This window comes from Apodemus sylvaticus, chromosome 18, assembly GCF_947179515.1.
Source record: "Apodemus sylvaticus chromosome 18, mApoSyl1.1, whole genome shotgun sequence".
Lineage (NCBI taxonomy): Eukaryota > Metazoa > Chordata > Mammalia > Rodentia > Muridae > Apodemus > Apodemus sylvaticus.
The window spans coordinates 70,137,508-70,149,678 of NC_067489.1; the positions used below are offsets into that span (position 1 = coordinate 70,137,508).

Consider the following 12,171-nt stretch of genomic DNA (forward strand, 5'->3'; position numbering starts at 1 on the left):
TGTGGAGGTTCTAGGATCTCTGTGGCACAATGGCCAGACAGAGGTGTAAGATTTCAGGGTCACAGATAAAAGGATCCCCCAAAGCACTGGGAGAATCTTCTGGAAGTCTTTACCCTTTACCTGTTTACTCCACTCCTGCTGTCCCTGACTCACAGCAGCCCTGACCCGTCTGGGAGAGGGGGATAAGGAACTGTCTAGGTGGCAGTTCCCCCCTCCCGTCCCCCCCTCCCGTGCCACCACCCCCGCCCCCAGCAGGGGGAAGGCTGCCTGTGCCCAAGAGCTTGGGAAGGGATGAGACAGAGGTGGCGCTGATCCTGCGGGTGTGGGGTTGGAAGGGAGGAAGTTCCCAAGGGCGGGCAGGAAACCCTGTGTGACCTTTGGCTTTTACAACCACCCGGTGATTCTTGACTCTAGACCCTTCCTGGCCAGCGGCGGGGTGGGGGTGGCAGGGTTTGGGGCTGCCCCTTGGGACCAATGAGCTGTGACTCCATGTTGACCAGGCAGTTGGGGGCCACAGTTCTGCCTTGAGTTCGGTCTGGCATGTCACCTGGCCAGCATGTGACCCTAGAAAAGTAACTCTCTGCCTGCCCTGAAATCGGTTTGTTTGTTTATTTGTTTGTTTGTTTGTTTAATTTTTTGTTTAATTTTTGTAATGTAGAAGGGCTCTGTGTATGTACATCTACACGTCAGAAGAGGGCATCAGATCCTGTTACAGATGGTCGTGAGCCACCATGTGGTTGCTGGGAATTGAACTCAGGACCTTTGAAAGGGCAGCCAGTGCAATCTGGTTTTATCCCATTTACAGTGCACATCTTTTTGCCCAGTTTAAGGGGTAGGGGGTGCGTGTCTCATGTAGCTCAGGCTAACCTCCCAAGTGGCCCTGTATAGCCTTAAATTCCCGATTCTCCTGTCCCCCCTTCCCGAGCACTGAGATGCTAGGCGTGCAGCAGTGCAGACTTATGGGGCCCTGCGGGTGGAACTCAGGGACTCTGTCACACCAGTGAGCACACTACAGACTGAGCACCACACTGCTAACGTCTTTTTACCCGGCGTTGCTGTTGTGTGTCTGTGGTTAGAGGACAGCTTTATGGAGTAATTCTCTCCTTCGGGCTTCATCTGGGTTCTGGGTTCTGGGTCCTGAACTCCGACACTGGGCTTCACATAGCGTCAGAGGCCGGCCACACAGTCAGCCTTAAACAGAGAGACGGGCTGGCCTCTGCTCAGCAGTGAGGAGCTGGTTTCCCAGGAGACCTACATTCAGTTCCCAGAATGCACACAATGACTTATAACTATCTGAAACTTCAGTCCCCAGGGAGCCGCTGCCTCCTTCCAGCCTCTGAGAGCACCAGGAACACACACACACACACACACACACACACACGGTACATACATGGTCATACGTGTAGGCAAAACATCCAGACACAGATATAAAATGTAAATAAAATGATACAATTAAAAAATAAGAGCCAGGCATAGTGGCCCACACCTTTAATCCTATAGCACTTGGGAGGCAGAGGGAGGCAGATCTCTGTGAGTTCAAGGCCAGCCTGGTCTACAGAGTGAGTTCCAGGATACCTAGGGCTGTTATACAGAGAGACACTGTCTCAAAGAACAACAACGACAAATTAACATAAATAACTTGTGGGACTTCTGTAGGCACAGGAAAGTAACTTTCACTCAGAAGCCTTATGGCTGCCTCTGCTGGCAGGCTGAGAGTGGACAGCGGCCCTAACTGCTGGGTGGCTGTGTGTGCCGTGTGTGTGTGTGTGTGTGTGTGTATGTGTGTGTGTCATGTGTATGTGTGTGTGTGCCGTGTGTGTGTGTGTGTGTGTGTGTATTTACAAACTTGAACCAGTTGAGGGGCTGGCGAATTGATTCCATGGGTGCAGGCTGTGTGCTCATCCTGCCAAGCCTGACAGAAAGCTCCCCAAGAACCTCGTGATGGAAGGAGAGACTAGCACCCCGCAGATTGTCTGCTAACTTTCCTCTGTGTCCTGTGGCACGTGTGAGTGCCCCCATACACAATTAAATACACGAAACGTACTAAAAACAGAGCTGTGGGCTGTTAAGAGCATGGACTGCTCTTGTGGAAGACCTCGGGTCCATTCCCAGCACCCAAATGTTGCCTCGAAAAACCTCTGAAACTCCAGTTCCAGGGGATCCAGCGCCCTCCTCTGGCTCACACAGGTACTGCACAATGTGATGCAGAGACTTAGATGCAGGCAAAACCACTCATCACTATAAAAGAATTAAACAAGTAAATACAGTCAGACTGGGGCTGGACAGATGGCTTAGTGGTTAAGAGCACTTACTGCTCTTCCAGAGGTCCTGAGTTCAATTCCCAGCAACCACGTGGTGGCTCACAGCCATCTGTAGTGGGGTCTGATGCCCTCTTCTGGTGTGTCTAAAGACAGCTACCATGTACTCATATACATAAAATAAACAAACAAATTTTTAAGAAAATACAGTCAGGTAAGGAAAAAGAAAGGCAATTATTGTAAACTCTCAGAAAATCAGAAGACCACCCTACATCCGATGGTGGTCAGGTGTTGGCATCTTGGCAATTTTGAGTCAATTTTTGAAACAAAGTTTCATGTAGTCCAGGCTGACCTAGGGAGTGCTAGAATAACAGGAGATAATATAGCCATCTGTGAGTGTGTGTGTGTTCATGTGTGTGTTCATGTGTGTGTTCATGTGTGCAGTGTCCTCAGAGGCCAAACGATGGCATCTAGTGTGGTTCTGGGGTTTCCGTGAGCTGTCAGCCTCCACACAGGTGCTGAGGCTTGAACCCTGGGTGGTCTGTGCCAGCAGCCGTATCTCTACGCCTCCCAAGCCAGATTTATTTTTTTTAAGTAGAAAAATGTTTTTTTGCTTAGCATTATGTCTTTAAGATTTTTTTCCTTTCTTGTCTGTTTTAAAACTTTAAAGATTACATTTACTTACTTAGCTTGTGTGTGACTGTGGAGGTCAGAGGACAACTCCTCGGAGTCAGTTCACGACTTCTGCCCTATGCATCCATAGGTGTGGACTCAGGTCCTGGGCCGCCTGGGCCGCTCAGAGGCGAGAGGCTTCTGCAGAACCATCCCCTGGGCACTGGGGACGGGGACCTCAGCTGCTCTGCCTGTGAGCCTGTGAGGTCCGCGGTGCATTTTGCCTTTCTCCGTGGCTTCCCAGCTCTGGGTCAGCCCTGGCTCACTGACAGCACCTTCATTTTTTTTCTTTCTTTCTTTCTTTTTCTTTTTCTTTTTCTTTTCTTTTTTTTTTTTGGATTTGGTTTTTTCGAGACAGGGTTTCTCTGTGTAGACCTGGCTGTCCTGGAACTCACTCTGTAGACCAGGCTGGCCTCGAACTCAGAAATCTGCCTGCCTCTGCCTCCCAAGTGCTGGGATTACAGATGTGTGCCACCACTGTCCGGCATTTTCTTCTTTCAATGAGGGAAAAAGCTTAGCGACCAATCTGTGCATGTCAAGCCTCCTGTCTGTCAGCGGCGCACAGGACACAGTCGCCACGAGAATCCTTTAGAAAGGTTATTACTCTGGTCAGGCCTGCCTCAGTGTATGATCCTGAAGCCCCCTGCCTGCGCCCCTGGCCAGGTCATCCCCTAGAGAGGAGGAGCGGAAGACCCCTGCCACGTCGGGCCCATTCCCTGATGGGGCCGCTATGTGATTTTCCGGAAAACAGTTTGTCATGGTCACAGGAAGCTTTGCCCACGGCTGCATCCTTGTCGCCTCGGATGCCTGGCCCGGGGTCCTCACGATGCTCCCCGCCCTTCTTTCTCTCTAAATGGAAAACAATCAATCCGGCCGACTTGTTTGTTTAGGTGGGAACTTTTCGAAGGAAGTCGGCACTCCACCACAGCTGAGCAGCCAACGTTCACGGAGGCTGGAAGTTTAAAAAAAGGGTCATGTCAGTGCTAGAAACAAAATTGAGGTTTGTTTTTGTTTTATTGTTTTGAGACAGGGTGTCATTATGTAGCCCAAATACAGGCAGGCTACTTGAAGGCTGGCCTTGTGTAGAGGCCAACCAAGGGCACTTTTCAGAGTCCACAAAGTCCACCTGAGCAGACACCCTACGCCCCCCCGCCCCAGCAACAGGCGCGCCCCGCCCCAGCAACAGTCAGGCCACAGCAGCAGAGTGAAGGTCCGAATGAGTCGCCTAGGACATCCTGCAGAGAAGAATCCACAACCTGGCCAGCCTGTGCGTCAGGTAGCTTTGCCCCGTGTTCGGTTCCTGCAGATTACACCAGAAATGCAGTTTTAAAAACATTAACTCTCTGACCAGTACAGAAACTCCCCGAGCTTCCTGTAACTACATAAATAGCCTGCACCCCAGACTCAGGGCGCCTGCACCCCAGACTCAGGGCGCCTGCACCCCAGACTCAGGGCGCCTGCACCCCAGACTCAGGGCGCTCACGTCTGAGCCTGAGACAGACCTTAAAAGGTGACCTTGGCAGTCCTTGCTCGAGCGCACTCACCATAAAGACCCTTATGCGTTTGCATTTCCTCGGTGGTCACTGGGATCCCTGTGACTTGGGCATAATACTTGAACTCACAGCAATCCTCCTGCCTTAGCTCCTGGAGTGCTGGCTGACAAAAGTGTGCAGCCAGGAAGATTAGAGAGGAAGAAATGGCTTTTTGATTTTGCTTTTTTTTCCAAAACAGCCCTGACTAACCTGCAACTCTTAGTGCAGACCTGACGGGACTGATTTACAGAGAGCTCCTGCTGGCACACTAAGTTCTGGGACTGAAGGTGTGTGCCACCACGCCCACCACGCCCACCACACCCACCACACCCAGTGGAGGGAATGGCTTTCCTGCCTGTCCGACACCCCTGCCTACGTTTTTTGTAAATGTGTTTTCTGCTTTCAGGGGGACATGAAGCACAGTAAGGCTGAGGTTTGGGGAGGACTCATGGCGGCTCATGCTCCTTGGGGAGGACTCATGGCGGCTCATGCTCCTTGGGAAGGACTCATGGAGGCTCATGCTCCTTGAGGAGGACTCATGGCGGCTCATGCTCCTTGGGGAGGACTCATGGAGGCTCATGCTCCTTGGGGAGGACTCATGGAGGCTCATGCTCCTTGGGGAGGACTCATGGAGGCTCATGCTCCTTGGGGAGGACTCATGGCGGCTCATGCTCCTTGGGGAGGACTCATGAAGGCTCATGCTCCTTGGGGAGGACTCATGGTGGCTCATGCTCCTTGGGGAGGACTCATGGAGGCTCATGCTCCTTGGGGAGGACTCCGAGGTGAGGCTCCCGAGGGATGCCTGATGTCACCACCCTGGGCTTCTGTTGCTTCCCCACGCCGGCGTCTGTACCCAGGAGGGGCCTTACATTGTTCCTAGGTGTGTGCTGGGGACAGTGGTGGGCACATAGGGGGAGGGGGTGGCTAAAGGCGATTGCCACCAAGTCTGAGGAAGAGAACCCACTCCTGCAAGCTGGCCTCTGACCTCCACACGAGCAGCACAGAATTTGCACACGCACATAATAAAGGTGATCCTTTTCTTTTTCAGTGCGCGTGGAGTGAACACCATGCGTGCCCTCGGCTCTGCCAGGGGCTCCGTCCTCAGCACTGGGAACAAACATGCTTCACGTGCTGTAGGCAGCTGGTAAAGCAGCGTGCGGCCCCTCTAGCTGCCTGTCGGGCTGACACTGGGGAGGTAGAGGCAGGGGGATCGGGAATGATCTTCAGCTACATAGCAGGTTGGAGGGCAGCCTGGGCTACATGAGGCCCATCTCAAAACAGGCAGAAAGGACCGGGCCTGCGGGTCACATGACCTAGCTCTGTGGCTGCAGAGGCGTCTCCGCACATTGTCACGTCAAGCCACCGTTCATGCTGCTCCCTGGATCATCCCTGCTGCCCTCCTCCCACCAGACGCGATCTTTTCTGATAGACTGTGCAGCGGGCTCCCTGTAAACCAGGCTGACGGCGCTCCTGCTGCGGCCTCCACAGATCACAGGTGGGAGCAACGCTTTCAGATATTCTTTCTTTCTTTGTGTCCGTCTCATGTACCTCAGGCTAGTCTCACACTTCAGACAAGGCAAGGCTGGCCGTGAGCCTCATCCTGGAGAGCTGCCGCCCCAGCGCTTAGGACTGGGCTCAGAGTCTGGTTCCCCCTTGCCACGCTGCAGGCCGCGGCGACCCCTGCTGGAGGAAAGCAGAATGACAACTGCAAACTCTGCTGTCCCATTTACAAAAGACAAAATGCCTATCATGTCTTTTTCTCGTTTTCTCTTCTTTTTTTTAAAATACTGTGTCTAGAGCTTCACACCAAACACTTTGCCACTGAGATACAACCCCAGTCTTCCAGGATCATATTCCTTTTCTTTTCTTTCTTTTTTTTTAAAGATTAATTAGGGCTGGAGAGATTGCTCAGTGGTTAAGAGCACTGACTGTTCTTCCGAAGGTCCTGAGTTCAAATCCCAGCAACCACATGGTGGCTCACAACCATCCATAATGAAATCTGATGCCCTCTTCTGGTGTGTCTGAAGACAACTACAGTGTACTTACATATAATAAATAAATCGTAAAAACAGATTAATTAATTAATTTTTTAAAGATTTATTTATTTATTATATGTAAATACACTGCAGCTGTCTTCAGACACAACAGAAGAGGGCATCAGATTTCATTATGGATGGTTGTGAGCCACCATGTGATTGCTGGGAATTGAACTCAGGATCTCTGGAAGAACAGTTGGTGCTCTTACCCGCTGAGCCATCTCTCCAGCCCTGGGATCATATTTCTAAAAAATTATATATTTATTTTACTTTATGTATCCGTGTGTGGTTATGAACAAGTGACTGCAGTAGCAACAGAGGCCACAAGGGGGAGTGACGTTCCCTGAAGCTGGAGTGACCGGCCTTTGGGAGCCGCTGATGTGGGTGTTGGGGAGATGTGGGTGCTGGGGACGGACGCCGGGTCCTCCGTAGGAACAGCCAGAAGTCTTTAACTCTGTGTCATCTCTCCAAACCTCCAGAGGGCGCGGCTGTACAGTGGAGCCAACATACTGTATTTACAAACAGTTTGGGCTTTGTTTTGCTTTTGTTGACAATCAGTTTCATCAGACAGCCCGGGTGGGTCCGGATCTCAGTCTCCTGGTCTCCCAGCCCTGAGATGACAAGAGCCTCTCCATTTTGTTTGTGGATGTATAAAAGAAAGGTCTTGCCGGGCGGTGGTGGCGCACGCCTGTAATCCCAGCACTTGGGAGGCAGAGGCAGGTGGATTTCTGAGTTTGAGGCCAGCCTGGTCTACAGAGTGAGCTCCAGGACAGCCAGGGCTACACAGAGAAACCCTGTCGTGGAAAAACCAAATCCAAAAAACAAAACAAAAAAAATGTAAAATGCTTCATTTATTTGCGTAGACTCGGCTCTCGCATGTATATGCACGCCTCTGCATGTGATACCAAAGTAGCCCAGAGGAGGGCGCTGGATCCCAGGACCAGAGTTTCCCACGCTTGTGATGTGGGTGCTGAGAAAACAACCCGGAGTGTCTGCAAGAACAGCAGGTTTTCTCGGTCGCGGAGCCTCTGCTCCAGCCCCTCCCCCACACCTCAGTACAGGGTGTTTGTGGCACTGCTCCCGCCTGGTGTGTTCTGTGCTCAGTGATCTCCAGGGCCGTGGGATTTAAGTTTTAAATCTTGATGGAAAATATCCAGAAATTCAGTATTAGTCACATTAAATGTGCATAAACAGTTTTAAAGGGGAAACGGAGCCACGCTCAGTAAAGTGCCCCTAAGTCAGCAGAGACGGGAAGGCGTTCGTCAGGCCAACCTGAGCTCCGTAGGAAGATGGCTCAGAAAAGCCATGTTAAACATGCGTTGCAAGGCTCACACACTGGGAAACTGAGCAAACACGAGATTGCTGAGTGGGGCACGGTGCTACAGGCCTTCAAGGGCAGCCGAGGTTGTGTAGCTAGTGTGAGGTCTGAGGGAGACCAGGGAACGAGAGAGAAAAGCGGGGAGTAGAGGAGAGGGGGAAGGGGGTTGTTTGACCTTTCAATGACTCTTTTATTTATTTATTTATTTATTATTTATTGTATATGAGTACACTGTAGCGGTCTTCAGACACACCAGAAGAGGGCACCAGATCTCATTGCAGATGGTTGTGAGCCACCGTGTGGTTGTTGGGAATTGAACTCAGGACCTCTGGAAGAGCAGTCAGTGTTCCTAACCACTGAACCATCTCTCCAACCCTCGATGATTCTTTTGAGCCCTGGAGAGAGCCCTTTCCCCGTTGTGTGACCCAGCCAGGTCCCCTTTCTGTGCTGTCTTTCCTTGTCCCGTGGCCATCTCCTCCAGAACAGGTGGCTGCCCGCCCCAGGCATCTTCGTCTGCCCCCGCCCCCATCTTTGTAACCGCGTTTTCGTGCCCCTCGGCTCTCTGTTGAAATCCCACCTGGAGTTCTGCATGCTCCTACTGGGTGAGCCCAGCCTTGAGTATGAGATAAATGTCGTGTCTCGATTACCAGGGACATCAGGGCCTGAGCAGATGAACCTCAGTTTCCCTATGTGGTGATCTAGCACTGGGTGCTCCTGGGGAGGTCGTTTGAATCTGTGTGCTGCCACCTAGGCAAATCGTGGGTGTTAAATTTCGTGAGCCACGCCTCTCACACAGCTACTGGGGATCTCGAGGTGGTCTCCTGCATCCCTTGGTGATTCCAGACCTCGGGCGGTAGCGGGTGCTGGGCTTGGTCCTCGATCCCGAGCGGGGTCGGGGGTGCGACCCTTTCCGCAGGGTGTTGAGCTCAGCTTCCAGGGCATAACTACAGAAAGGAGGTGCTCTGAGTCCTGACACCCCGGAACCGTGTCTGTCTCGGGGGGCCCCCCCTTCCCTTCCAAACGCTGACACCCTAGAAACCCCTCCCCAGGGACTCCCGCCCTCCTCTGGAGGATCCTCGCCAAACCACTGACACTCTCTGTCCATAGGCCTTTCCCTTGCAAACTTGTATTTTCTCCCTGCTCCTCCCTCCCTGGAGCCCCACGTCACACCCTCGGGACCCTCACCCCACACAACCTACACCCTACACCCTCACCATTCTGTACTACTTTCAACTTCATCTCCAAAACCCGCCCACGTGGCCTTCCCCTCCTCCCCACCTAGAGCGGGCCATACGTAAGCCACGCCCCTAAATCCCGCCATCGGAAAGAACTACCTTCTCCACGGTCACTGGCCAGCGGCCTGTGGGGCTCGCCCTTTCACTCACATGCGCTCCCTCAGCGCCACCTCGCGGCTAACACAAGCCTTGCTGTCTGCGTCTGCGGCGCCTGCGCGCTGCAGCGCGTCTTCCAGCTGTTGCTTGGACTCGGTGGCGGTCTCCTCCCAGCGCGCCAAGGCTTCTGCAGGGAACAGAGTGACTGAGTCTGCAGACCATGTGCATGCTTAACTAAAACTATACATGACTTTATAGCTTCATCCTCGTTGTCGTTGGCATCACCATCGTTTTAGAATTATTATTGCTTTTTTTTGGAGACAAAGTCTCATGTAGCCCAGGTTGAGCTCAACTCGCAGATACCATCCTGTTTCAGCCTCCTGGACCCCGGTGTGACAGATGCATACCATCAGGCCTGGTTTATGCTGATCTAAACCTAGAGCTCTGTGCATGCTAGGCGAACTACCAGCGGAGCCACAGCCGCAGCCTGGTTTGTGTTAGTTTCAAGTCTTTTGCAGCCCTCTCTCTATTTTCTTGCCCTTGCAGGTAGTACTTGAGTTCTTGTAAATGTCTTTTTTAGATGCTTTGCCCGGTGCTGGCAGGGTCAGGCACTGCCACCTCCCCCTCCCTGAGACTCATCCCCTGCCTCCCCAGCCCACCTGTGAGCATTCTGTTCTCCAGCCCCATCTCCACGCCTCGGACTTTGGCCTGGTCCATCTCAGCCTTCAGGGCCTTCAGCTGGGTCTGAAGTCGACTCTGCAGACAAGGGAGAGGGAGGACAGAGAGGGGGCTCACCGAGTTCCTCCTGACTCTGAAGAGGAGAGAATGGTTCTATGGACCCCATCTAAGACTTGCCACCAGCTCAGGCAGATTTGGTTGGTGACAGTGTCTGGGGTCCCGGGGCTCACATCAGCCCCTCTTTTAAAAGAGACCTGGGTTTCTTGAAGCATCTTCCAGCAAGCAGGGAAGTTAGAGCGCACACCCCAGCCAGGTAGGCAGCAGGCTGAGAGCAGATGGAGGTCATTCTGATTCCTCTACTGAGTTAGCATCCTGACGTTTGTACCCCAAGCTGCGGTTCTTCTGCCTCAGCCCTAACATTTTGAGATTTAAAATACAGATGCCAGCTGGACGTGACAGTGTACCCCAGTCACCCCAGCACTTGGGAGGTGGAGGCAGGCGGATCAGGAGTTCCACAGCCTGAGTTCTAGGACATACTGGGCACCCTCATCAGATACCATCTCAAAATTGAAATAAAAAAGTAAAAAGAGGGCTAGGGCGTGGCTCAGGGGTGGAGCCCTTCCCCGGAACCCCACAGCGAGGAGCTGGGGGTGTGGCTCTAGCATACAGAGTTCCTTAAGTCTTGTGTTCCCTTGAAGAACAGTACCCACCAAAGAAATTAGATGTACAAACTGTGCTGAGTCCGAAACAGAAAGGCATCGTTTAATAATTATAAAGTGCGCTGGGCGGTGGTGGCGCACGCCTGTAATCCCAGCACTTGGGAGGCAGAGGCAGGTGGATTTCTGAGTTCGAGGCCAGCCTGGTCTACAGAGTGAGTTCCAGAACAGCCAGGGCTATACAGAGAAACCCTGTCTCAAAAAAAAAAAACCAAATAATAATAATAATTAATAATAATAAAGTGCTACGTTTTGACGGGCTCCCTTTTGTGATAGGACCTTCTGGACCCCAGGCCGGCCTCCACCTCTCTGTCCTGCAGAGGAAGAGTTTGAACTCTGATCCTGCTGCCTCTGTCTTCTTTGTGCTATGAGGACAGCAATGTGACATCGTGCTGCAGTGACCTGGTTTTGAGCACTCCGTGTTGCGAGGCTGTGGGATCAAGAGGGTTAAGAGTCCGCGTGGGGAAGGAAAAGGAGGTCCTGCTGGTACCACCCCAAGAGGCCAACTTTAGTCTCCTAATTACAGGTGACACAGTGTCTCTCTCTCAAAATAGAACTGAAGGAACCTGGAGTTGAGCACAGAGGGATACAGCACAGGATCTCACGAAGCTCAACGGCTTTTCCTTGTGTTCAATAGCGGGGACAAATGGCGCCGTGGATCAGGAGTTAGACCCCAAGAAGAACTGACATTATAGGAGAGAGGAGAAACTGAGGTGCTTCCTCTCCGGCCATTGGAGAGCTGGGGACGCTGGGGCCCTAGAGATGGACTTGCAGGCTCTCTGTGGAACTTCTGGCTTCCCCTGCCCCTACCTGGCTGTCCTTGCAGGCCTTGAGCCCAGCCTCCAACTCCCTCCTGTCGCCGTCTGCGCGCTGCAGCCGCCAGACCAGGTTCTCCTGAGCCTGCTCAGCCTCGGCCAGTCGCCGCCGCAGTTCTTCGACCTCAGGTGCTGAGTCTGGGGGCCGCGCTGTGGCGTTCGTCAGCTCAGGTTCTGAGCAACGGGGGCCCCGGGCCGTCGAGGCCGCCAGATTCCAGGCCACCAGCGCCCCTCCAGCCGCGGCCGCCGCCAGGAACACCGCAGCCCCGCACAGGGCCAGCAGTCGCCATGCGCGCCCCGGCTCCGGGCCCGGCTCTGCCATCCTGCCGTAGCTCTGACCCCGAAGGGCCACTAGCACTTAATTAGCACCTTGGAGTTTCAGGGACAACCTCGGTTCCGCCTCGTCTGGCGGCGGCTTCTCGGGATGGGGAGGGGTGCTCAGAATCGCAATCTCCAGTCAGCTGTGAGCACTCTAGGAATGGACTGGGGAGGGGGCTTTCCCCAGACCCCTTCGAGCCCCAGGTTCCCCTGACCCCAGTGACTGGTGAGAGACAGGAGCTCATTGGGAAGAACTCTGAAAACCAAATGGAGTCAGGAAGATGGGGTGGCAGGTGAGCCCATTCTGTTGATGAGGAAACTGAGGCTGGGACCTGGGAGGGTATATAAGAGTGCAGCAGGGTCTCCACACTGGCTGTGTTCAGTCTGCTGAGGTTAGAGGCCAGCCTGGGCTACAGGGGACCAGCTGCTGGAGGTTAGAGGCCAGCCTGGGCTATAGGGACCAGCTGCTGGAGGTTAGAGGCCAGCCTGGGCTACAG

The 12,171-nt window shown here is 53.2% G+C and overlaps 1 protein-coding gene across 1 annotated transcript; it reads right to left on the reverse strand.

Annotated features, from left to right (window-relative positions):
• Positions 1 to 8,612: 8,612 nt before the first annotated feature.
• Ccdc194 (coiled-coil domain containing 194) lies at positions 8,613 to 11,678 on the reverse strand. Its single transcript, XM_052161858.1, has 4 exons — positions 11,352 to 11,678; positions 9,807 to 9,903; positions 9,202 to 9,334; positions 8,613 to 8,760 (listed from the first exon to the last, which is right to left on the reverse strand). Exons 1-4 carry the CDS (start codon positions 11,676 to 11,678, stop codon positions 8,613 to 8,615), a joined length of 705 nt encoding a protein of 234 aa, XP_052017818.1.
• Between the last annotated feature and the right edge of the window lie 493 nt (positions 11,679 to 12,171).